The sequence below is a fragment of the Trachypithecus francoisi genome, unplaced genomic scaffold (genome assembly GCF_009764315.1).
Source record: "Trachypithecus francoisi isolate TF-2019V2 unplaced genomic scaffold, Tfra_2.0 Lachesis_group15, whole genome shotgun sequence".
NCBI classification, from domain to species: Eukaryota; Metazoa; Chordata; class Mammalia; order Primates; family Cercopithecidae; genus Trachypithecus; species Trachypithecus francoisi.
The window spans coordinates 43,107,503-43,134,991 of record NW_022681460.1 but is presented as its reverse complement, the minus strand read 5'-3'; the positions used below and the strand labels follow the sequence as shown (position 1 = coordinate 43,134,991).

Genomic DNA, 27,489 nt, shown 5'->3' with positions numbered 1-27,489 from the left:
TTTTTATGTGTTTTGAATTTTTATCATGAGCAGTCCCCCCAGTGCTGTACCCCTTTGGCAGGAAGAGCAATAGTAAGAGACGTTCCCCTATTTCCATCAATCAGCCAAATATTTAAAAGTTAATTAGTAATGCAAGGCAGCATGTCAGTATTGGGTGAAAAAACATGTAATTGTAATGAACTATAAAATCTGAGGGCTGGCCGGCTACGGTGGCTCACCCCTATAATTCCAGCACTTTAGGAGCCCGAGGCAGCTGGATCACTTGAGGTCAGGAGTTTGAGACCAGCTGGCCAACATAGTAAAACCCTTTCTCTACTAAAAAAAAAAAAAAAAAAAAAATACAAAAATTAGCTGTGTGTGGTAGTGGGCACCTGTAATCTCAGCTTCTCGGGAGGCTGAGACATGAGAATCACTTGAACCTGGGAGGTGGAGATTGCAGTGAGCTGAGATTGCACCACTGCACTTCAGCCTGGGCTACAAAGTGAGACACTGTTTTTTTAAAAAGAAAAAATCTGAGGGCTGAAAGGAATTTAAAAGAACATCTAGTTAAAACTAAAACATTTCAGAACTTGGGAATTTCTTGTCAAACTTCAAATTATCATAATTTTGATTCAGAGAGTAATCTGCTAAATACATGTAGTCAACCATGTCAGTAAATGCTAGGAATTGTTCTTTGTTTTCATATTAGTAAACATGAACTGATAAAATAATTTTCTCTTTTTCTTTTGAGACGGAGTCTCACTCTGTCACCCAGACTGGAGTGCGGTGGCCTGATCTCAGCTTACTGTAACCTCTGCCTCCCAGGCTCAAGCGATTCTTATGCCTCAGCCTCCTGAGTAGTTGGGATTTCAGGCGTGCGCTCGAGCATGCCTAGCTAATTTTTGTATTTTTAGTAGAGATGGGCTTTCACCATGTTGGCCAGGCTGGTCTCGAACTCCTGACCTCAAGTGATCCACCTGCCTCAGCTTCCCAAAGTGCTGGGATTACAGGCCTGAGGTACCGTGGCCAGCCTAATGTAATTTTCAAATCTGCATTAATTATACAAATCTGTAAGCACAAAACATGCACTTATGTGTCATACACTTAGGTATTTTACTTTTTATATTACAATGTGGTTCTATTGATTTTTTTTAAAACTTTTAATATGAACATTTTCAAATTCACAGAAATGTTGCAAGAATAATACAAAAATTGCCACTATAGGATGGTGATTTTCCTAATTCTGTCATTTGTTCTATTAGCTGGCATTCTCTTGTAAGGAAGTCTCTTCCCTACTTTTTCTCACTTAAAAAATCTGTTACCAATTCAGATTCATTCTGTGAATAATAATCTATTATACTACCCTTACTTATTTTTATTGTCAAATTATCCTGAATTGAACCAGCCTGGTCAAAATCCCTGTGTGTTTTGACTTATTCCCAATCACACTTTTTGAGCACTTCCTTATTCTCTGGCATGGCAAAATGTTATGGAATCATTTTGCGTCTTTGCTACCCTGGGTTAAGAATCAGCCTTTTCCCCTAGAAGTCCTTATTTCTTTTCATGGGGAATGGTATTTAGAAGTTAGACCTTTTATACTTGTTCTCGACTGTTCTTTTACATTTAGTTTTTTAATTCATCTGCAATTTATTCTGTAATACAGTGCAAGATACAGATCTGTATACTAAAGTTAAAATTAATTGCTCTAGCAATGAAATATAAAACCAAAGACAGTTGTGTTTATATTCTTCCCCTTCAGGAATACTGATTGAGAGAGACAATCTTATTTAAATTTAATTTTAAATAATGTATATAAATCATGTTAAATGACATATATTTAACTTTACATCATGTGTCAGTTATTTTTTCTCTAACTTGTAGGTGCATTTTCTAGAATCATGAAACTTTGTGAAGAAAAATGTGAAACAGATGAAATAAAGAAGGGAGGAAAAGGCAGAAGTTTATCATCTGTAAGAGGAATTACAAATTTAGGAAATACTTGCTTTTTTAATGCAGTCATGCAGGTAAGAGTCATCAAAAAGCTTTGTAATATGTAAAAAATTCTCTTAATCTATGTGGTCATTGGCTCACCTGTAGACTGTCAAATGACTGCTAAATGTTCCTCTAGAAATTTCTCTGTTTTCCTTTTGTTTATGCTATCTTGGGCCATCGCCATATGTATACATGTACTTTATTTTCACACAGTGCTTCTGAAAGGTCTTCTGTGTATTTTACCATGGCTCTATCGGTAATAGTGACCTTTACGAAATGTAAAATGTACTCAACTAAATCTTAATATTTTTTGAAATAGACATTTTTGCTATGCTAGATGAAATTTGAGAGTGTATTCCATAAAATCAGAGGCATATTTTAACTGAATCTGAAGACTTTAATTTTGTTTTCTTTTAGAACTTAGCACAGACTTATACACTTACTGATCTGATGAATGAGATCAAAGAAAGTAGTACAAAACTCAAGATTTTTCCTTCCTCAGACTCTCAGCTGGTGAGTAATAACTGTTTGAATAATAGCTGCTTTCAGATGAGCCACTGATGTTACAAAATCTCTTTTCCTAATTCACAGATCAGTCAACTAAGATAGTAGTCAGGGGGCTTAAAAAATAATTTAAAAGCATTCTGTGAAAATAATCAGATTTAAAATTTTGAAAATCTTAACTTTAGGGTATGTTATGGTTCCAGTATGCCATGGATCAAATATTAAAAAGATATCAAGGCAAATTTAAACATACTGGAAGAAACAAAAGAGGTTTGACTTCTATTGAGCAAAATGCCTATGACCCCTATTTTATAGTTTCTGGTGACATTTGTTTAAATTTAGCATTTTTGTTCTTTAAAGGGAGATGAAATTTTAATAGTGAGCATCTAAAGGCTTTCTGAAGCCTAGCCTGATGATAGATTTTTAAGCTAGTGAGAAAGATGAAAAAAAGAGCAGCCCCTGATACTCAGAAGCTGGCCTGGCACCCACAGTTAGGCCATGTTACTCAGATAATCTCACAGAATAACAATCTGATACTTGGTTTCTCTGAGACTACAATGAAATGAGACAAAGCAAGGCCACTTCATGATTTCGTCTAAAGCAAGGTCGCTTTGCCATTTAGAAAATCTCAAACACCCTCCTTCAGCCAAAATGAGAAATGAATGACTGCTACTTTACTAGTTAGAGATTTATCCTCATTTTAGTCTCCCCCACCAACTGCCACAATATGTAAGATTTATTGAGATGTTCAATAATAGATTTACCCTCGCTTTCTGAGGGCATTCATTCTAGAGTAAACCTCTGCTTCCTGAAACCCACCTTCAGATTATTCAACCAAAGCCTAAATCCTGGGTAGGTTCTTTATAGCGCCCTGTTACTAGGACACCCTGTGGTTCCCCATGCTGTGTGATCTCCCTCACTGGCACAAGTAATAAACCCACCTAGTTTAACGATAGGTGTGTTTCTGATGGATTTTGGCTGGGGGCGGGGGGGTATTGATACTAGTAAGGATAATTTTATTAGTGAGAAATTGTTCAGCGTGTGTGTGTGTGTGTGTATAAGAGAGAGTATATGTATAACTCATGATCTGACTTTTGAAAACAATTAAAGAAGAGTTCTAAAAATGCTTGGCTCTCTAAAAATGTTTAGTAATCTTAGATTGTTTTTCTCAGTAGGCAGTTTTGAAAGACAGTACTGATATATATATATACAGATATATATATATAGCTTTGAAAGACAGTATTATATATAACATACTGTTGTATCTATAATAACCTCCATATATATATTTACTATACATATGTTTACCATATATATGTATGTATAGTCGAAAGGCAGCCTGTAAACATTTCTTGTTCAGCCCCTTAAAAATTTAATGATAAATTCCAATGCCCTATTCTAAATAAAGTGCAGTGAGATCCTTGAAACTACTAAAGGGAAATTATTGCCTAGTCATTTAAAAAGACCTGTTAAATGTGATTTCCTGTTAAATGCGATTGGATGTTGAGTTTAAATATTTGACATGCAGAGCTGTGTCTCAGGATTACTATATGGCAATTAGATACTGTAGTTAATAACTTTAGGTTTGTATCATTCTGACAGGGTAATTTCAATCTTGCATCTTGGATTTTTAGGGCATAAAGTTGACCTGAGCTGTGGGACTACTCTTTGAGTAGGTTACTGCCCTTTGAATTGCCAGTTTATCTTTGATTTTGTCTATATACCTTTTCTTTCTTTTTCTTTACCTTTTTGTGCTGGCTCAGACCTCCAGTAATGTGTTGAATAGAGATGATGGGAGCAGTCAGCCTTGCCTTAATCCCAAAATTAGGGGAAAAAACACTCAGCCTTCTCCCATTATTACATATGAAGGTAGGATTTTCAGAGGTGTTCTTTTTTTTTTTTTTTGAGACGGAGTCTCGCTCTGTCGCCCAGGCTGGAGTGCAGTGGCCGGATCTCAGCTCACTGCAAACTCCGCCTCCCGGGTTCACGGCATTCCCCTGCCTCAGCCTCCCGAGTAGCTGGGACTACAGGCGCCCGCCACCTCGTCCGGCTAGTTTTTTTTTGTATTTTTTAGTAGAGACGGGTTTCGCTGTGTTAGCCAGGATGGTCTCGATCTCCTGACCTCGTGATCCGCCCATCTCGGCCTCCCAAAGTGCTGGGATTACAGGCTTGAGCCACCGCGCCCGGCCCAGAGGTGTTCTTTATAAGGTTGAGGACATTCCCTTCTACTGCTAGTTTTCTGAAACTTTTATCAGAATGGATGTTGAATTTTGTCAAATGCTTTCCCCACATCTATTGAGATGATCATATGGTTTTTCTTCTTTATTCTGTTAATGTGGTGAATTACATTGATTCCTTTTTCAAATGTTAAACCTATCCTGTATTCCTGTTACAAACCCCAGTTAGTTATGATATTTTTATATGCTGCTGGATTCAATTTAATATTTATGTGCATATCAACAATGTGTTTGGAAACCTTTTTAATGAAAATATTCTTAAAAATGTATATCATGAGTGTATAGCTTGATGAATTTTCACAGCTAACACATTTGTGTAACTAACACCTTGCTCAAGTAACATTACCAGCATCTGGAAGGCCCCTTCAACTTCCCCCTCCATTCACTACTTCCCTAACCCGCATGAGTAACCACTAACCTGGTTTCGAACAGGATAGATTAGTTTTGCCTGTTTTAATACTGCATCTAAATGGAATCTTACTATGTACATTCTTTTGCATTTGGCTTCTTTCTGTCAACATTATGTGTGAAATTCATCCTTCTTGCGTTTTCAGCGAACTTTTATTTTCAAAGTTTAAGTGTATTTTTTATTTTTAATTAATTTATTTATTTATTGAGATGGAGTCTTGCTCTGTCACCCAGACTGGAGTGCAGTGGCACAATCTCAGCTCACTGCAACCTCCACCTCCTAGGTTCAAGCAGTTGTCCTGCCTCAGCTTCCCAAATAGCTGGGACCACAGGTGCATGCCACCACACCCAGCTATTTTTTTTTTTTTTTTTTTTTGTATTTTTAGTGGAGATGGGGTTTCACCATGTTAGCCAGGCTGGTCTCAAACTCCTGACCTCAAGTGATCCGCCTGCCTCGGCCTCCCAAAATGCCTATAATAGGCGTGAGCCACTGCATCAGGTCTAAATGTAGTTTTTAAAACTAAGGTTATTTCCTCATCTCATTCTGAAGGTTTTTTAATCTGTCTAAAAAATACTTTCATTGGGAAAAGGGGAGGTGCAACTTGGTACTTGAACTTTAAAATTACCTTAGATTTTGCTTTTGACCCTTGAGGTAACTTAAACATGGCAGAAAACACTTTAAAAAAATAGACTTTATTTTTTTAAAGCAGTTTTAGGTTTACAGCAAAAGAGAAAACCTTTTTTTTTTATTTTTTTATTTTTTTTAGAGACAGAGTCTCATTCTGTCACTCAGGCTGGGGTGCAGTGGTGCCATCATGGCTCATAGCAGCCCGGGCTTAAGGGATCCTCCCACTTCAGCCTCCTGAGTAACTGGGACCACAGGCATGTGCCACTACACCTGGCTAATTTTTAAATTTCTTTTTGCAGAGAGGGGGTCTCCCTATGTTGTCCAAGCGGGCCTCCCACTCTAAGCTCAAGTGATCCTTCCACCTTGGCCTCCCAAAGTGTGGAGATTACAGATGTGAGTCTGTAAAAGCACTTCTGATATTCAAAAGCTGTGGAAGGCCGAGCACCATGACTCATTCTTGTAATCCTCTAGCACTTTGGGAGGCCAGGGTGGGAGGATCACTTGAAGCCAGGAGTTTAAGACCAGCCTGGGCAACAAAGTGAGACCCCCGCCTCCGACCCCAGTCTCTACAAAAATTTTAAAAATTAACTGGATATACTGGCATGCATCTGTAGTCCCAGCTGCTCAGGAGGTGGAGGCAGGAGGATCACTTGGGTCCAAGAGTTTGAAGTTACAGTGAGCAGATCGCACCACTGCACTCTAGCCTGGGTGACAGAGTGAGACTTCGTCTCAAAAAAAAAACAAAAGTCTGTCTTGAGTCCTCTGTAATTTTCACTGGGTGTGGTGGCTCATGCCTGTGATCCCAGCTACTTGGGAGGCTGAGGCGGGGGGCATTGCTTTAGCCTTAGGAGTTCAAGACCAGCCTGGGCAACCCTGTTTCTTAAAAACAAAAAACAAACAAAAAAAAAGCTATGGAAAATTATAGCCTGTCCTTCCTGTGATGATAGTGGATTTTTAAGGATAGTTGGTATGAAATACATATGTAACAGTTATTTCATGAATATAGGAATAGGAAAACATATTCAGTAGTTGTCTTAGAGATAACATTCTTTAATGTCCTGAGTTTATATTTGGGATCTGCTTTCTTTTTCTTGTCCTTTAGGAGAAAGTGTTATTGGTGGGGATGATACTTTAGAAACCAGATTTCTAGGGGAAGAAAACTTCTAGAATTAAATGGGTTAATCCTTCACCCAATGTTAGCTGCTTTTGTCAAGCTTTATGTCTCTCCCCTTTAAAAGAGGGAGATATTATGCTGATTTTGTCACATGATTCCACATTATTATTTTACTAGTAAAATATTTGGGGAAAAGAAGGTTGTATAAGCAATCATACATCGTACACAAATAATCGTACATTATTAAATAATGTACGATTATTTAATAATGTACGATTATTTGTGGAGTGGTACAAATATTAAGCAGATTAGCGATTTTATAGGAGAGTACATTAAAGGACAGTGACAAGCAACTAAAGATTGGTGATATTATTCGAGCTAATGGTTTTATTAAGCAAAGGGCAGAGGATATGAAAATACCTGTGTTTTTCAAGGCAGGTATTCTGTTTTCCATTTTTATATATTCATTTCATTTATGAAATAATAAAGTTTCTTAATACAATTGGGGGAATTTAGTTGCTATTATTTAAGCAGAGTATAACTGAGATTTTTAGTATGTTATTTTTAAACTGTACATTTCTGACATAAAGTTGATCATGTTTTTAAAGGACCCGTTAGTGGTGGAACTTTCAAGGCCTGGACCACTGACCTCAGCCTTGTTCCTGTTTCTTCACAGCATGAAGGAGACTGAAAAAGGACCACTTTCTCCTAACGTTCTTTTTAATCAGCTTTGTCAGAAGTGGGTGCATCTACATTTTTAATATAAGTAATTATGAGTTACAAAATACTAATGTATTTATCACTTAACGTGAATAGTCATTCTTACTGTAACTTTGCTATTACTGCCCAGACTATCAAGAGAAAGAACTAACATTTATTAGTTGCAGCTCTATGCTTTATGAAAATTATATCTCAGTCCTCGGAAGAAGCAGATTATCCTCATATATAAGGAAATGGAGACACAGAAATTAAATGGCTCACCTAGTCTGAGTGAAAAGCTGAGAATCAAACAGAGGTCTGTCCTGACTTGGATGCCTTTGTTGTAATACCATAAAGTAAGAAAATCATAGAGTTGTAAAATCTAGAAAGTACTGTAAGATCATCTAATCTAGCTTTCTTATTTTAAAAGATGAGCTGTGAGGCAAATAGAGTTTAAGTGAATTTCTCAAGGTATTACAGTATGTTTAAAAATGAAATCCTTATGTGTCTGGAAATAAACACATAGAGGAACTGACTTGACTTTAATGCACTCATGTATTCATTTATATAAAAAATTCAGAGATTGCTTTTTATGAGTTACTTGCTAGAATTCAGGGATACACAATGTATATTGCATCACAAATGCGCCCTGTCCTCATGGAACTCACAAGCTAGTCCAGTCTACAATTACTGAAATATGTAGAAGGAAAATTATTTGAATATGAGCTTGTATTTTTGCATATTTATAGACTTTAAAATCTCATTTTAATTAAAACTAGTAATGAATGCCATGATTTTTATATATAGTCCAAAATAGAGGGCTTAGTGTATATTTCATTTGGTTGGCGAATGATATTTCTTCAAAGCCTGAAGACCAAAAAACCTGCAAAAGTCTCAGGCATGAGTGTTTCGCAGAGTTAAAAAGTTTTTAGCACAGCCATAATAAAGAATGAAATCATGTTATTTGCAGCAACATGGATGCAGCTGGAGGCCATTATCCTAAGGGAATTAATGCAGGAACAGAAAACCAGATACCACATGTTCTCACTGATAAGTGGAAGCTAAACATTGGGTACTCACGGACATAAGGATGGCAATAATAGAGACTGGGGACTACTAGAGGTGGGAGAGATTGAGGGAGGAAGGGTTGAAAAACTAGCTGTTGGATACTATGCTTAGTACCTGAGTGACAGGGTCATTCATACCCTAGACCTCAGCATCAAACAATATACCTGCAGGTAACAAACCTGCACATGTACCCCGCATCTAAAATAAAAGTTGAAATTAAAACAAAGTTATTAGGGCATTGTATGCTTTAGAAATTTGTTTCTGACTTTGCCAGAAATAACTTGTATAATTTTCTTCCTGGTTATAAAGGTTTATTAGCATTTTGAAAATTATTATTAAATAATGGGCACTCATAGGTCAAAATTCAAACTCCTCTCTATACTCCTCAGAAGTAACTATTACCTGATTCTTTCCAAAAGTGATTATACATACACAGGCATATGCAAATCGTTTGCAACTTGCTTGATTTGCTTAGTATATTTTATACATCTTTCCATGTTAGTACGTGTATGTATAACTTAGTTTTGTATGTATACACTGTACTTGCGGAAGTACATCAGTAGGATAAATTCTTAGAAGTAGAATAACTAGATCAAACATTATTTGAAGAGTTTTATTTATTTTTTGTATTTTTTAGGAGACAGGGTCTCGCTCTGTGCCCAGGCTCAAGTGCAGTGGCCCGATCGTAGTCGAATTCCTGGGCTCAAGCATTCCTCCCTGCTCAACCTCCTAAGTAGCTGGGATTACAGGCATGAGCATCCATGCTTGGCCGAAAAGTTTTAAATTGCTTTCTTTTTGTTTGTTTTATGGCGTTTACTTTTAAAAGAAGTATGCATTAGACAAATTTGTTTTTTTTTTTTGAGACGGAGTCTCGCTTTATCACCCAGGCTGTAGTACAGTGGTGCGATCTTTGCTCACTGCAAGCTCCGCCTCCTGGGTTTATGCCGTTCTCCTGCCTCAGCCTCCCGAGTAGCTGGGACTACAGGCGCCCACCACCACGCCCGGCTAATTTTTTGTATTTTTAGTAGAGATGGGGTTTCACCGTGTTAGTCAGGATAGTCTCTATCTCCTGACCTTGTGATCCGCCCGCCTCAGCCTCCCAAAGTACTGGGATTACAGGTGTGAGCCACCGTGCCTGGCCAAATATTTTTTTTTTTTAATCAGGTAAAGATTTAAGCCATATGTGTTTGGGTTTATTTATGAACTATATTCTGTTTCATTGATCTGTATGTCTTATCTTTACCCCAAAGCCTACACTGTCCTGATTACTGTAGCTTCATAGTAAGTCTTGCAATTGAGTAATATGAGTTCTCAAATTTTGGTCATCCTTTTCAAACTATTCTAGGTTTTTGTTGTTGTTGTTTTGTTTTGTTTTCTGAGACAGAGTTTCACTCTTGTTGCCTGGGCTGGAGTGCAATGGCATGATCTTGGCTCACTACAACCTCCACCTCCTGGGTTCAAGCAATTCTCCTGCCTCAGCCTCCCGAGTAGCTGGGATTACAGGCGCCCGCCACCACGCCTGGCTAATTTTGTATTTTTACTAGCGACGGGTTTCTCCATGTTGGTCAGGCTGGTCTTGAACTCCCAACCTCAGGTGATCTGTCCGCCTTGGCCTCCCAAAGTGCTTGGGTTCCAGGCGTGAGCCACTGCACCCGACTGGTCCTTTTTTTTCTAAGTAAATTATAGAATCAGATTGTCAGTTGGGATTGTTTTGAATGTGTAGATCAATTTGGGGAGAATCAACATCTTAACAATGTTGAATCTTTTAATGTATGATATCTTACCAGTTTTCTAGGTCTTTGATTTTTCTCATCAAGGTTGTATAGTTTTCAGCATATAAATCCTGCATATGTTTTGTTAGATTTATCTTAAGAATTTCATGTTTTTATGCTATTTATTGTGAATTGTACTCTTTTTAAAAAATTCACTTTCCAATTGTTCATTGTTAATATACAGAAATACAGTTGATTTTTGTATACTGACCTTGTTTCTTGCTACCCTACCCAACTTGCTTTACTAGTTCTATTAGCTTTTTGCTGATTCGTTGGTATTTCTTATATAGACAATAATGTCATTGGCAAGTGAAGATTGTTTTATTTCTTTCCAATCTGTATCATTTTATATATTTTTCTCATTTTATATCACTGGCAAGGACAACCAATACAATACATATTGCAATGGGACTCTTCTTGGAAAAAAGATGAAAAAGGACTGCCAATACAATGTTGGAATGGTGAAATGGGTGTCTTGCCTTATTCCTGATTTTAAAGGGAGAGCCTTCAGTCTTTCACACATAAGTGTGATAATAACTATAGTTTTTTCATACGTGCCTTTTATCAGGTTGAGGAAATTCCCAATTATTCTTAATTTTTCTATTTTTCTGAGAGTTCTTATCAAGAAATGGATTTTTAAAAAATACTTTTTCTATATCAAAATAATCATTTTTTTTTTGTCTGTTGGAATAGTAAATTATATTGGTGGATATTCTGATTAGCTTTACTAACGTATATTTGACATAAAGTAAATTGTACATATTTAAAGTGTACTACTGGCGCCAGACACAGTGGCTCACACCTATAATCCCAGCACTTTGGGAGCCAAGGTGGGAGAATTGCCTGAGGCCAGGAGTTTGAGACTAACCAGGACAACACAGGGAGACTCTATCTCTATGGAAAAAAAAAATTTGCCAGAGGTGTGATGGTGCGCACCTGTAGTCCCAGCTACTCTAGAGGCTGAGGTAGGAGGATCACTTGAGCCTGGGAGTTTTGAGTGTACAGTGAGCTGTTAGTGTCATTGCACTCCTGTCACCCCGTGTCTCTGAAAAATAAAGTATACTATTGGATAAGTTTTGACATATCTATACACTTTGTGTGTGTGTATATATACATACATTCATTCAATATAATGAATGTATCCATCACCCCCCACAGTTTTGTGGGGCCCCTTTGTAATCCCTTTCTCTGGAACCTCTCCCCTAAACTCCATCCCTGGGTGGTATACCACTTACCTGTGTTTTTGTTGCAATAGATTAGTTTGCATTTGGGAGAATTCTATAGAAATGGAATCATACATAGTGTACTCTTTTTTATCTGACTTCTTTCACTTGGCATAATTTGTGGTTTATTCATGTTGTGTGTACGCGAACCAGTCTCTTGAAGTTTCTATTACAGTGTTGATTATCAGACACTTTGACCACTTGTGATGAGCCTTATTTGGGAGCAAGGTCTTCAACTTTGTGTTTGTGTTTGTTTTATTTGGTTTTCTGCTTCTGCATTAGTTCACTTAGGGTGACGGCTTTCAGCTGCTTCCATGTTGCTTGCTGCAAAGGACATGATTTTGTTCTTTTTTTTTATGGCTGTGTAGTATTCCATGGTGTATATGGACCACATTTTCTTTATCCAGTCCACCATTTATGGGCACCTAGGTTGATTCCATGTCTTTGCCATTGTGAATAGCACTATGATGAACATAGAAGTGGATTAAATTTCTTTTTCTTGACAGTCTCATAATTTATGCTTGTACATGTATTTTTCTCTTATGCCTTGAGGTTTTCAAAAGTCCTCTCCTCTTTCTCATGGCAGTACTTTTACTAAAGTATATTTCCTGGGAATCCTTAGTGTTCCCCTTATTTTGAATAGGCTGAATATTTTCACGTGTTTGGTGATTTTTCTCTTTTAATCCTTTAATAGGTTTGAAAGTCTCTCTTGATATGGGTAGCTCAGACAGGCTCCATCATAGAGTCTATAAATCATCCTATGATTTTTTTTTTTGCCCATTCCTAGGTAAAAAAGAAAAAGCAAATCTAAGTTTATTAAATTTTCTTCAGTGGTTTAGAAGGCAGTAAATAGTTTTTGCAGTGGTTGAGATGGAGCTATAGGCAGAGACATGGTGGAAGCCATTTCTCTTTGTTGAGGAATGATTTCCTTCTTGTGTGTCTGCTTTGAAAGCCATAAACTGCCCCCTCCTCCTACCTACCCCTTGGCTAGTGAAGATCTCTAAAGGATTCTCCTGCTCCCTATTCTAGTCGTCTGCTACTTCACTGGCCTTCTTTGGAGTGTACAGCATAAGTGCAGGGTTCTGCAGTTTCTGCCTCTCCTGATGCCAGCTGTGGAGGTCCAGATAGGACTAGAATATGTGTCCATCTTGATTTCTGTCCTCATCTCTAATCTAGGAGGTAGGTTCTGGACACCACGTGCAGGTAGGGAAGCCCATCAAGGTAATAAAGTGTTGTCAGCATGTTGCTATGTGCTGCTAGTTAGCAAGAATGTCTGGAGTGGTGTTTCCTCTTACAGGCTAGATTGACTACCAGTTAATGTTTTAGCAGTCAGGTACTCACTTTCTTTGTATTATTAGGATGAATATTTATCCTGAGATAATGAAGACCAGTAATCACATTTTGTCTATTTAGTTGGAAAAGTAGTAAACTGCGTCTTTATGCCATTTTGTGTGTGTGGGTGTGTGTTTTGGTAGAGAACGGGGTTTTGCCTTGTTGCCCAGGCTGGTCTCGAACTCCTGAGCTCAACTGATCTGCCCCTCAGCCTCCCAAAGTGCTGGGATTACAGGCATAGGCTGCCGCACCCGGCTAATAATATGCTATTTCAAGTGCATTTAGACAAGAGTGTCGAACCATGGAATGATTATGCTTTTTTTTCTTTCCTCTTTTGTCTTTAAATCACAGGGCACCTCGATTTAAAGATTTCCAGCAACAGGACAGTCAGGAGCTTCTTCATTATCTTCTGGATGCAGTGAGGACAGAAGAAACAAAGGTCAGGTTTCTTTATGTATATCATATATTCTCTTCAAGAAGAGAATACAAAACTAAGGAAGTATTGAGGGGCCAAGGCGGGGTGTCATCTGAGGTCAGGAGTTTGAGACTAGCCTAGCCAACATGGTGAAACCTCCTCTCTACTAAAACATAAAAATTAGCCAGGTATGGTGGTGCATGCCTGTAATTCCAGCTACTTGGCAGGCTGAGACATGAGAATTGCTTGAACCCAGGAGGCAGAGGTTGCAGTGAGCCGAGGTCATGCTACTGCATTACTCCAGCCTGGGTGACAGAGTGAGACTGTGTCTCAAAAAACAAACAAACAAAAAACAAGTTATTTCTACTGCAATTTAAAGGTACAGTTGAGAAATAAAATTTAATTTTTTAGAATAAATATTCTAGATATTTTTTCTTTCTTCTGTAAGATATTTACCTTTATCTTTTACAGCCCTATTGTCCTTTTTAGTTAATGCCCTTTGGCTGTAAATAAAATAATTTAAACTAGCTTAAGTAAAAAGGAATTATGGCCGGGCATGGTGGCTCATGCCTGTAATCCCAACAGTTTGGAAGGCTGAGGCAGGTGGATCACCTGAGGTCAAGAGTTCAAGACCAGCCTGGGAAACATGGTGAAACCCTATCTCTACTAAAAATATAAAAATTAGCCAGGCGTGGTAGCGTGCACCTGTAATCCCAACTACTTGGGAGGCTGAGGCAAGACAAACGCTTGAACCCCGGAGGTGGAGGTTGCAGTGAGCCAAGATCGTGCCAGTCTACTCCAGCCTGGGTGACAGAGTGAAACGCCATTAAAAAAAAAAAAAAAAAGAAGAGGGAATCTTAAGATGCAGGGAGATATTCCTGGGGGATATAGGAACAGGAAATCTGTCAGGAATCCAGAAAGCATTCTTCTTCTTATCCTAGTTTCTCTGGCTCTGTAGATAATTTTCTTCATTTTTCTCCATGCAGACCAAGCAGTATTTGTATGTCATAGTTCCATGTATGTAAAAACTATACTGGCTATTCATGATTCTTGATTTTTAAATTCCCAGTAGAGAGAAACTTCATTATTCCATGTTGGATTAGATTCCACTCATGGATCAGTTGTTTGTGGCTAGGAGAGAGGAGTCCCAGCCTCTTGGATGAGAGAGCATTTCTCAGAAAAGGAATAGCCCATGGTCTGGATAGATTCCCCAAACAGTGTTGATTGTAGGCCTATCCCCTAAATGATTGGCTCTTTATTGACCTTAATGTTAAATTAGTTAAATTCAACTTCTTCTCGGGAGGGGTTTCCTATGCACATAGGATTCAGTTTATCAGAGAAAAATGCAAGATATTAAGGATGTCGGATACACAGTACGCACGCTCCATTTTCCTCCCTCTTACTCATAAAAGACATTGTTAATCATTCCTAACAGTCCAGAATTATTTTCTGAGCACACCACTGTGGGCAGCCCTTGTCAGTTATAATTGGAATAATAGGTGAAAACCTGTTTTCCATCCAAGGCAAATATGCTTCTTAATCTATATGGTAATATGTAATAAAAGCAGCCAAGTGTTCAGTGAAGTACATACAAGCTAGTGCTAGGCATGATGGACCTTCCTTTTTTAAAAAAAAATTCTGCCAGGTGTGGTGGCTCATGCTTGTAATTCCAGCACTCTGGGAGGCCAAGGTGGGTGGATCACTTGAGCTCAGGAATTTCAGACCAGCCTGGTCAACATAGTGAAACCATGTGTCTACTAAAAACACAAAAATTAGCCATGCGTGGTGGTGCACACTTGTAATCCCAGCTTCTCGGGTGACTGAGGCATGAGAACCACTTGAACCCGAGAGGCGGAGGTTGCAGTGACCTGTGATCGCACCACTGCACTCCAGCCTGGGCAACAGAGCAAGGGCCTACCTCAAAAAACAACAACAAAAATCCTGTGTTTTAATTGTAGTGTGGCAGTGTCTCTTTACTCCTAGTGACTATTTCATGTGGCCGTGTGAAGAGATCACCAAACAGGCTTTGTGTGAGCAACATGGCTGTTTATTTCACCTGGGTGCAGGCGGGCTGAGTCCGAAAAAGGAGTCAGCAAAGGTGATGGGATTATCATGAGTTCTTATAGGTTTTGGGATAGGCGGTGGAGTTAAGAGCAATGTTTTGGGGTCAGGGGGTGGATCTCACAAAGTACATTCTCAAGGGTGGAGAGAATTACAACGAAACTTCTTAAGGGTGGGGGAGATTATGAAGAACATTAATCAGTTAGGATGGGGTAGAAACAAATCACAATGGTGGAATGTCATCAATTAAGCTATTTTCATGTCTGTGGATCTTCAGTTGCTTCAGGACATCTGGATGTGTACGTGCAGGTCACTGGGGATATAATGGCTTAGCTTGGACTCAGAGGCCTGACAGTGACCAGTTTCCAGTGAAGAGAAAATTAGAGTTCTAACATTTTCTTTAAAGTTTCCTTTAAAAATAAGGATTGAGTTAATTACTCTCTCCTGCTACAAAACATCACGTATCACAATCCTATTTTTAATTGTCCGTTTTTAATTATCTGTTTATTGACTTTCTTATTAAGCTAATTGAATTCAGCTTTTAGAGGTGTCATTCCCTTTCTGCCACTTCTCTACTTTTATATAATTGATCATAAACGCTACCACTTTCTATTTAGATTTATGTCCCTGTCTGTCAGCTTTCTTAGATTGTGATCTGTTTGAGGAATGGTACTATGTATTGTCTCTGTCCTGTGTACCTTGCACATAGTAGGTGTTCTGTGAATTTTTGTTTGTGTGTGTGTGTGGTTTTTTTTTTTTTTTTTGACACAGGGTCTCTGTCACCCAGCCTGGAGTGCAGTGGCATGATCTCACCTCACTGCAACCTCTGCCTCCCAGGTTCATGTGATTCTCCTGGCCTCAGCCTCCCAAGCAGCTGGGATTACAAGTGTGTGCCACCATTCCCAGCTAATTTTTGTACTTTTAGTAGAAATGGGGTTTCACCATGTTGACTAGGCTTGCTTATTTATTTATTTAGACAGTGTCTTACTCTGCTGCTTAGGCTGAAGTGTGGTGTTGTGATCTCGGCTCACTGCAACCTCCAACCTCTTGGGGTCAAGTGATTCTCCTGCCTCAGCCTCAGCCTCCCGAATAGCTGGGATTACAGACACATATCACCAAGCCTGGCTAATTTTTTTTTTTTTTTTTTGTATTTTTAGTAGAGACAGGGTTTTACCACTTTGACCAGGCTGGTGTCAAACTCCTGACCTCAAGTAATCTGCCTGCCTTGACCTCCCAAAGTGCTGAGATCACAGGCATGAGCTGCCACTCCAGGCTCCCTGTGAATGTTTTTTGACTGAGTTGTATGTGCTTAACCTTAAACACCACTTCTTTTGAGAATTTGAATTGGGAAGAAATCAAAATAATTATTCTTATATGTTGTACTAGCTAGTTTCTTTGTGATTTGCAATTATTTTGAATATGTTGTATTTGAATAAACTAATAAACTGACAGGATAATACTGTGTCATTTTACCTACATTATGTCTAAAAAAGAAAAAAAAGATTTATAATTAGTTAACCATTGATATTAGCGTAATCCCCTAGTTAGTATTTGATCACATTGTCTTAGAGCTAGGAACTGATACTTAGAGTTGAGCTTCAAACTCAAGTCTTTCTGACTCCCAAACTAATGATCTTTCTAATTCTATAAAATACTGCTGATTGAAGTTTAGTTTTAATGCTTGGACATCTGTAGTCAGTAGAAATAATGATTTTAAGCCTGCTATTTAAAATGTAACCACAATTATTTTACTATTTGGAAAAGTATTAAATTGGATTCAATAATTATGATATAATGCTGTTCTTGTTAAGGGGTAGATGCATGTTGGCAGGGTGGGAACAGGTTGCTGTTTATATTATAAACAGTAAATGGGCCTACAGATGATATGAGTTACTTTAAGATTAATTCAGATTTATCAATTGCTAGAATTATTTTTTTCCTGGGGTTTGCAGGAATACATTTACTATGTGGTGGTCATATATCATTAAATGGAATTAAAAATTATGTAAGTGGGCTGGGCATGGTGGCTCATTCCTGTAATCCCAGCAGTTTGGAAGGCTGAGGTGGGTGGATCACCGGAGGTCAGGAGTTTGAGACCAGCTTGGCCAACATGGTGAAACCCCGTGTCTACTAAAAATACAAAAATTAGCTAAGCGTGGTGGCGCGTGCCTGTAATCCTAGCTACTCAGGAGACTGAGGCAGGAGAATCGCTTGAACTCAGGTGGAGGTTGCAGTGAGCCGAGATCGTGGCACTGCACTCTAGCCTGGGTGAGGGAGTGAGACATGTTCTCAAAAAAAAAAAAAAAAAAAAGTGAGTGAAGTTAAAAGTCATGTGAATGGATTAAAATTATGTCTTGGGGTTTTTTTTTTTTTTTCTGTTGGTATTATAAAAAAAAGTAAAATATATCCCTGTCATTTTTTTTCCCTAAAACTCTATAATTTGATAGCAGTCTTTGTTATAATAAAGTTATTGTTTGGTCATAATGGTGCAGTGGGATGCACAGTATCTTAGGCAGCACAGCAGGACATGTTGGTTTTGAAAACTGTTATCTTTCTTGCACTATTTGAGAGCTTTAGACGGTGCAGTGAAATTAAAATGTCAAGTCTGTGGATCTATTCAGTTTCATAAGCGAGGACAGTCCTGACGGTCAGCTACAGTGAGTATTGGGGCAGGAGCTGCATTGTCTGGCCTGGGAACTCCACAGCTGTTAATCGTGCTGTTGTTGTAGTGTGTCACTGCCATGTGTTTTCTTGATTGAAGAAAGGCTACAATGTTACGTCTGCCACCAGAATCTTTTAGTAATGATGAAAAACTACTGACCTCCTTTCATATGGTTTCATTAAAGTCTTTTCTGAACTACAAAGTTGAGGAATAGACTCTTGCTGAATATAGTACTTAAGGGATCATTTGTGCAGAAATTGTAAATTTTTCGTGTACAAAATCAAATTTCCTAGAAATAGTTCTTTTATAAGGCAGTCTTTTTAATTTATAAATTTATGCTTCTTTGTTTTTTCCTTATAATTTGCAGTCAATAAATTAATATTACCTTTTTATTAAAGATTTATTACTATAATACATTGTTGGTTAGAATTATTTTAAAGGCAGACTATCTCAGCTAACTTAAACTGTACATTATTCTCATTCTTGTTTTTGAAGTATAAGGTGGAGATTTGAAATAGTTGAACCTTGATACTGCTAATTGATTACGTACTACAGTTATTAACAGCTCCCTGACCAAAGTATCTTTCTTTTAACCTAAATTGTTCAAAGCACAACTCCTAACAATGAGCTATTGTATATGGACCTAAACTCATTCATTTTCCTCAACTTGATGAATTACCTATTAACTTTTAAGCAGTTTAGAGTAGGGAATATAAATTCATGGTTAGGATAGAAATTAAAAAGCATAAGTCTAATATGTAAAAGTTAATACGGTAAACAATTTCATTTTACTCTTTTTAGAGTGTAATCACAGCTTTTTTGCTTTTTTCCTGCTGCTCGAATTGGTAACTTTTTAGCTTCTTTTGAGTGATATGACATTTCAGGATATATAGCGAAGTTTCATTAAATCATATCAAAAATCATGTCTGAATTAGTAAAATGTTTAAATTGTAGGATAAATTTACAGACTAAGTTGAGTTAGAAGTATTTCTCTTGAGTTGTTTGAAAGTATGATTATATGAAATATTTACAGGTGAACATTGGTATTTATTGGAATTTTTCATTTATTTCCCCTGCATGGAATTTACGCAATTCCAATTTGTTTACTTTAGTTCAATAAATTCTTTTTCAAGGCGTAAAAGTCAACTTTAGCTTAGACAATGTCTGAATTATATCAGCTTTCAAATTTATTTGAGTCTGAATTGGAGATTATTTCAGTATTTAATAGCTTCTGGGAGACATTTTAATGTTTGATTTCTTTATAGTATATTAGTGTATTTCAGGACTTGTGTCACATGATATGAATTGCTTTATGTTTGCTTTTATCCCCTACTTTGTAAAATATTTAAGTGTTTTGACCTTGTATTAATTTTCAAAGTATGCTTGAGGAGGACAGTAAACAGTTATAGGAAATATAATGTGTTAATCACAGGCCAGTTAATAATAAGTGAAACTCGGTTTCACAATTATTGGAGGAGAATGTGTTAAAAAACATATATCATACACAGAAGAAACATAAATTATACACAGCAGAACAATTCTGAGGGGTCACGAGTGTCTTCTGCTCATCCGGGCAGCAGGGCATGGAGCAAGAATAAGAACGTGAGCACCTCCTTCTCCATATATTGTGTTCTTAGATTAAAAGCATGTTATAATGGCAGAAGGGAATCTTGGTGTTGACAATATGTCTGATTCATAAGTCTCATTGCTCCAATCTGGGTTCTTTACCTCTCATGTCTGATGTACACATATCCTTCTGGAATTCCTCCTAACCATGCTCCCGGGAGTTCCCTTTGCCTCTCTTGTGTTTTGGCCTTGCCATTGCTTACATCCCATGTTCTTGTCTTTCTTCCTTTATGCTCTTTTCTTCTTTATTCAAAAGGTGGCATATACCATATATATAACTTTTTGTAGTTTGTCTTTTTTCACTTAATATATCATACTGATTTATCCCAATTAAAAGATAGGAAGGGCCAGGCACCACCTGTAATCCCAGCACTTTGGGAATTCGAGACCAGCCTGGGCAACATAGGAAGAGCCTGTCTCTACAAAAAACAAAAAACAAAAAAACCAGGTGTGACAGCTCATGCCTGTAATTCCAGCACTTTGGGAGGCTGAGGCAGGTGGCTTGCTCGAGCTCAGGAGCTTAAGACCAGCCTGGGCAACTTGGCAAAACCCCATCTCTACAAAAAATTTAAAACAAATTAGTCAGGTGTCATGGTGTGTGCCTATAGTCCCAGGTACTTGGGAGGCTGAGGCAGGAGGATCACTTGAACCGAGGGAGGTCAAAGCTGCAGTGGGTGGTGATCACACCACTGCACTCCAGCCTGGGCAACAAAACAAGACTCTCTCTCAAAAAAAAATTTTTTTTTAGTTTTGAAAGATAATTAACAAACTTTTCCCTCATCCTATTGTCATAATCTGAATTAGGAAGACAAAATTCATCCACTAATTAGGGGCATAGTTAATGTAAAAAGGTCACTTACTAAGTTTTATTCTTGGAGTATGTAGTTTTATTCTGAAACTTTTCAGTGAGATTGTGTCTTTCCTAAAACATACACAAGAGATGTAGAAATATATAATATAAACCTTGACATTTACTGAGAGCTGCTGAAGACAAATCATTGACAACTAAGTTCAAGTAAAACCATAATTAAAATTTGGGAGATTCTTCTTGCTATGGACATTAATTGATAAGTTTGGACTTGATTTATATGTGTATATAAATGAGGTAGTCCACATAGCATAGAGATTATAGTAAGCAGCTTGATAGCTTCTTAATATAGAATGGTCTTCATAGACAATAAATTTCATATGGTCTGTTTTCTTTTTTGGTTCTAATTAAGAAGTGTCACTTTAGAGACAGGGAGAAGGAAGAAAGAGGGCAAATGAATTTACTCTAAGCCTTCTTTTATTAGGAGGATGAGGCCTGAGTTAACTATTACTAGACCAGAATCTATTAACTTTGTTTTACAGCGAATACAAGCTAGCATTCTAAAAGCATTTAACAACCCAACTACTAAAACTGCTGATGATGAAACTAGAAAAAAAGTCAAAGGTATGTTGACTCTTTGTTTCGACTTTTTTCTTTAAGAAAATATTAAATTTTTATTTTAGTTGGAAAAAGAACTGAGCATTATGTGAACTAATACACCAAAGTAGCGGCTTCAAAAGGAGGGCACAGTTGCTGCAATGTCTGTAAAAGACTTTAGTGGAACATAGAAAATGCTAGAATGTATTCATGTGAATTTATAAAAATAAAGCTAATACCACATATACAGATTGACACTGATACCTTTATGTGAGGTCTTCTAAGGGAAACTTGAAAGGTTGTTGAAAGTAGCAACCACACTTGAAAGTTCACATTTATTGTATCATTTGACATGTGTTTGGATCAATGGATTTATGGATTTTTTTTAGATGTAGCTAGACAAAATGCTTAAGTGCTCCAAAGACTCCTGCAAATAAACCATTCATTGAAGAGAGTGCTAGTATGTCAAGTGTAAGTGCACTTTGCCTACTCCTAGTGTTTGCTATGCATCCGTAAAAATATGAGCTCCAAATGATGATTACCTAATCAAAGTTGGTTATTTATCATTATCAATACTACAGTGTGGGTTTATATACCTTGCCCTAAGTGTATATTCTGCATTGAGATACTAACTAATATTAGCATGAAGTAATTTTTAGAATATATTTAAAAATATTATTTGTAATTTTTTCTAACTTTTGTTTTTGTGGTTTTATAATGTATGTACTACGGGTCTATAATTTACAAACATACACACATTGTTACTGTGCACTTTATTGAACCCCTTAATGGGTTCAAGATTTTTTTAAACTGTAGCTGCTCAAGTATGCCTTGTTCTTTTGTGTTGAGATAGTGCCATCTCGTGGATATTTAGAATAACAACCCAGTTTTTCTTTCCCGTTTTCCAGTTTTGTAATCTCTATTTCCAATCGCTTGTAGTTTTTCTTGATGAAACATCTTTATTATTATAGTATTTTTAAATACAATTTTAATTGTTTGTTGATATATTCAGATATGTTTTCTGTCATTCAGTGCTGTAATACTTTAAATGATCTTAAATATTGTTTGTATGAAACTTGAAGATAGAGGCTCAAAACATAAGTCTGAAAGGGGTGAATAGGTTTGTTAATGTACTTTTTCCTCCCATGGCTTATGATGGCAAGTTTCAAATTTTTATTAAAGTAGAGAGAATAGTATAATGCAGCCCTTTTATATCTGTCACCTAACTTAAACTGCGTCCATGGTTTATGTTTAATCTATTTTCTCCCAACCTCAGGTTATTTTTTATTTTATTTTATTTTATTTTATTTTTTTATTTTTTTTTTTTTTGAGACGGAGTCTTGCTCTGTCGCCCAGGCTGGAGCGCAGTGGCTGGATCTCAGCTCACTGCAAGCTCCGCCTCCCGGGTTTACGCCGTTCTCCTGCCTCAGCCTCCCGAGTAGCTGGGACTACAGGCGCCCGCCACCTCGCCCGGCTAGTTTTTGTATTTTTAGTAGAGACGGGGTTTCACCGTGTTAGCCAGGATGGTCTCGATCTCCTGACCTCGTGATCCGCCCGTCTCGGCCTCCCAAAGTGCTGGGATTACAGGCTTGAGCCACCGCGCCCGGCCCTATTTTATTTTATTTTTTGAGACGGAGTCTCGCTCTGTCCCCCAGGCTGGAGTCCAGTGGCGCCATCTCGGCTCACTGTAAGCTCCGCCTCCTGGGTTCACTCCATTCTCCTGCCTCAGCCTCCTGAGTAGCTGGGACTACAGGCGCCCGCCCCCACGCCTGGCTAATTTTTTTTGTATTTTTAGTAGAGACGGGGTTTCACCATGTTAGCCAGGATGGTCTCCATCTCCTGACTTCGTGATCCGCCCGCTTCGGCCTCCCAAAGCGCTGGGATTACAGGCTTGAGCCACTGTGCCCAGCCAACCTCAGGTTATTTTAAAGCAAGTCATAGGCATGTTTTTTTAATTTATAAATATTTCCTGAGCAAAATAATTTTAACTTTTAAAAATATAACCATGTTCTTAGCTGAGTTTTTTTTTTTTTTTTTTTTTTTTTTTGAGATGGAGTCTTGCTCTGTGGCCCAGGCTGGAGTGCAGTGGCCGGATCTCAGCTCACTGCAAGCTCCGCCTCCCGAGTTTAGGCCATTCTCCTGCCTCAGCCTCCCGAGTAGCTGGGACTACAGGCGCCCGCCACCTCACCTGGCTAGTTTTTTGTATTTTTTAGTAGAGACGGGGTTTCACCGTGTTAGCCAAGATGGTCTCCATCTCCTGACCTAGTGATCTGCCCGTCTCGGTCTCCCAAAGTGCTGGGATTACAGGCTTGAGCCACCGCGCCCGGCTGAGTTCTTAATTGCCTATGTTAATTCCTTACACTTGCGTTTTACGACTCTGTTATTTTCGTAGCCATGATCCTGGCATCCGTAGTCCTGATAGCATAATCTCCTTTTCCATTCTTCTGTGTACTACTGGTTAGACATGAGGTTTTATAAGTTTTAATGGGAGTGGTTGAGGTGTGGTAGGAATAGTGGTTATTGTTTTGTTTTACCTGTTAAGTTTAAGAACAGTTCATTATTTCTTGGAGACTAAAATAGTTGATAGTCAAATCTGCTACAAAATTGTAAAGGAGAAAGACATTGGAATATTGTATGTATAGTAAAATATATTATTAAATGTAGTACAGAATATCTTATTCAGATTACTTTTGAATAACCAGAAGATAGCCTATTATACTGCTAGATGGATGGTTGATATGTTTTTTGCATTAAAAAGTATGATTTTTACAGCATATGGAAAAGAAGGTGTGAAAATGAACTTCATAGATCGGATCTTTATTGGTGAATTAACTAGCACGGTCATGTGTGAAGAATGTGCAAATGTAGGTACTTTAGAATTCAATTCACATGGAATGGATTACAATCACATCATTTTTATTGTATTTTCTTTCACATATAATTGTTGGCAGTCATTTTTAAAATTTGTGACAGATGATTACATAATTCTTGAAAGTCTTTTTATACACTATACTCCTAGAAAGTAATGTGGTAATTTATATATTTTTAAAAGTAAATGTGTTTTGTGTTATTTTTCCTCATGACACACCTATGAGGCAGTTTTAGCTTATCTTAATATACTGAAATTCATTAGCTCTCTGTTTGAAGTGAGAGAAAAACTTCTGTGAAGAGAGTAACTATGTTACATTGCAGTGCCCTAAAGTGTAATTCCAGACTGGGGGCAGTGGCTTATGCCTGTAATCCCAGTACTTTGGGAGGCCAAGGCCGGCAGATCACTTGAGGTCAGGAATGCAAGACCAGCCTGGCCAACATGGTGAAACCCTGTCTCTACTTAAAAAAATACAAAACAATTAGCCAGGCATGGTGGTGGGAGCCTGTAGTCCCAATGACTTGGGAGGCTGAGGCAGGAGAATCACTTGAACCCAGGAGGTGGGGTTGCAGTGAGCTGAGATTGCGCTACTGCACTACAGCCTGGGCAAAGAGCAAGACACAGCTTCAAAAAAAAAAAAAAAGTAATTCCAATATAAATAATTTAATGTATTAACATAATTTAGGGTGGTTATATCACATTTGATTTCAAGTTTATATGGCGTATTAAAGATTTTTGTGTAGACTTCACTCACTTTGAATTTAATAATTTTTATTTTGAATGCCATCTTTAACAACTTAAAGCATGTATGAATTTTTTGTAGATTTTCAATTGCTTGGTAAGGAATATTTCTGTAAGTGTATGACTTAGAGTATGATAGGTTTTAATTTCTGTTAGATTTTAATAGTAAAAGGAGCCTTTATTCATTTTCCTGTCCCAGATTATGGAGTATTTTTCTGTGTTCTGTAGCCTTAAAGAAGCAGGATTATAAATTATATCTCATTCTAGCCTGTCACATTGAAACAAAGAATGTACGACCATGATTATTTAAGTTTCTAGACTATTCAACACAGAAGTTGATTTCTCTCACACAAGATAGAGAGTATCTTTTAAAACAGAATTATCTTAAAGAATCTATAAAACACAGCCAAGCTCCCTGCTTTTTTTCATGGCTTTTTCTTAACATTTCATAGTTTACTTATGTTACAGCCCTAAGCTCACCAAAAATGTCTAGTCTCTTTAATCTGTTTTATTAAACAGTTTATTTTGAAGTTATTTTAAATATTACAGGCCATATTGACAGTAATATAAAGTTCAATTGGATCACGTTCAGTGATGTTTGAGAGTATGTTGTTTCAATTAACAATGTGCTACAATACCCAATTAAATCGCTGTTTTTTCAGGAATATGTTTTGATGTAAAATTTTAGGTTGCCCAGGAAGTTACAAAACTATGTGTTTATGTTAGAATTCTAACTGAAGTTTTCAATGTGTTTTCCTTTTAAGATCTCCACAGTGAAAGATCCATTCATTGATATTTCACTTCCTATAATAGAAGAAAGGGTAAGGAGAAGAAAACTAATGATGAAGCTTTTGTGAAGAACATTTAATCATTTATTTAAACATTTGTTGAGTATATTACGAGATATCTGAGAGTCATTTTTTTTTTATATAATTGAGTTTGTATTTGTAATTGAGTCTGATTTGGGGGTTTGTGTAAGTATGCATAAAGTATGATATGGTTTTTATTCTCAAGGAATTTAAACTCTTAAACACTTTTTATTTTGAGAATTTAATTTTTTGTATTTCAAATCAGTTAAAAATTTTAAGATGAGGACATCCAGAATTTATTTGCTAAAGAGGTTTTGTGTTCTGTACGTGGCATTTACATAGGTTTCAAAACCTTTACTTTTGGGAAGAATGAATAAATATAGAAGTTTACGGGAGACAGATCATGATCGATACAATGGCAATGTTACTGTAGAAAATATTCATCAACCTAGAGCTGCCAAGAAGCATTCTTCATCTAAAGATAAGGTAAGACCATGAGCATTTGTTAGACGTCTGTTTTTTTAACAGTTTATTAACAAAAGTTTCAAGCACATCTAAAAGTAGAGAACATAGTGTAATAAACTCTCATGTACCCATTTTTTTGGCTTCATAATTACCAACTTGGCTACTTGTACACTATATATATCCCACATCCTCCCTTTCCTCCCATCCCGGACTATTTTTGGATAATCCCAGATTATTTTTGAAATAAATCCCAAATATATCATATACTTCAATGTGTATCTCTAAAAGAGAGTTTTGTTTTGTTTCGTTTTAAGATGGAGTTTTGTTCTTGTTTCCTAGACTGGAGTGCAATAGTGCAATCTCTGCTCACTGCAACTTCCACCTCCTAGGTTCAAGCAATTCTCCTGCCTCAGCCTCCTGAGTAGCTGGGATTGCAGGCATGCGCCACCACACCTGGCTAATTTTGTATTTTTAGTAGAGACAGGGTTTCAACATGTTGGTCAGGCTAGTCTCAAACTCCTGACCTCAGGTGATCCGCCTGCCTCGGCCTCCCAAAGCGCTGATATTACAGGAGTGAGCCACTGCGCCCAGCACTAACAGAGAGATACTCTTCTAAAAAACAAAACCACAGTACCATTATCATATCAAAAATATTAATTCATTATAAATAAATAAGGATTCAGTCATTATTTAAATTTCTGCAGTTGTCTCATAAGTACTCAGTTTTTTTCTTTCGCTTTCTAAAGTTTGGATTTTAGGATTTAAAAGAGGTCTATAGATTGCAGTGTCTTTTTTTTTTTTTTTTTTGAGATGGAATCTCGCTCTGTTGCCCAGGTGTTGCGATCTTGGCTCACTGCAACCTCTGCCTCCTGGGTTCAAGCAATTCTTCTGCCTCAGCCTCCTGAGTAGCTGGGAGTACAGGTGCATGTCACCACACCCAGCTAATTTCTCTATTTTTAGTAGAGACTGGGTTTCACCATGTTGGTCAGGCTGGTCTTGAACTCCTGACCTCGTGATCCACCCGCCTCGGCCTCCCAATGATTGCTGTGTCTCTTAAATCTCTTTTCATCTACAGATTCCCTCTCCCTCTTTTTCTTCCTTTGCAGTTTATTTGCTGAAGAAATTAGGTCCTTTTCTTCAGCAGCATGATGTTAACAGGTTCCTCTGTCACCTTTATTTCCCCTCTGAGACATTCAGATCTAGAGGCCTAGTTAGGTTCAGATTTAATTACTTACTTAATTTTTAGCAAGAAGACTTTTAGGTGGTGGCATGTATACTTCCATGAACTAGATGCACACAATGTTTTATGTCTCTCTTTCTATGATATTACCAGTCATTGATAACCATTGTCTAGACCTATTATTTTACTAGGGATGTACCTGGTTGTTCAGTTATCCCATGAAAATGGAAAATTATTCCATGAAATGGTGATCATTGATAACCATGTCTAGAGCTATTATTTCACTAGGTACATACCAGG

At 37.5% G+C, this 27,489-nt stretch overlaps 1 protein-coding gene across 2 annotated transcripts in view; it reads left to right on the top strand.

Moving 5' to 3' along the window:
- The window catches only part of USP45 (ubiquitin specific peptidase 45), an 80,951-nt gene that overhangs the window by 26,373 nt on the left and 27,089 nt on the right, over window positions 1-27,489 (top strand). Inside the window, exons 6-13 of one of the 2 annotated variants that reach the window (XM_033234683.1) lie at window positions 1,861-2,003; window positions 2,389-2,484; window positions 7,471-7,601; window positions 13,308-13,395; window positions 21,071-21,152; window positions 23,898-23,989; window positions 25,500-25,556; window positions 25,887-26,030. In XM_033234683.1, the coding sequence (XP_033090574.1) occupies window positions 1,861-2,003; window positions 2,389-2,484; window positions 7,471-7,601; window positions 13,308-13,395; window positions 21,071-21,152; window positions 23,898-23,989; window positions 25,500-25,556; window positions 25,887-26,030 (833 nt within the window). The remainder of the gene's footprint in view (window positions 1-1,860; window positions 2,004-2,388; window positions 2,485-7,470; window positions 7,602-13,307; window positions 13,396-21,070; window positions 21,153-23,897; window positions 23,990-25,499; window positions 25,557-25,886; window positions 26,031-27,489) is intronic. The other variant, XM_033234684.1, reaches the window with a different exon arrangement.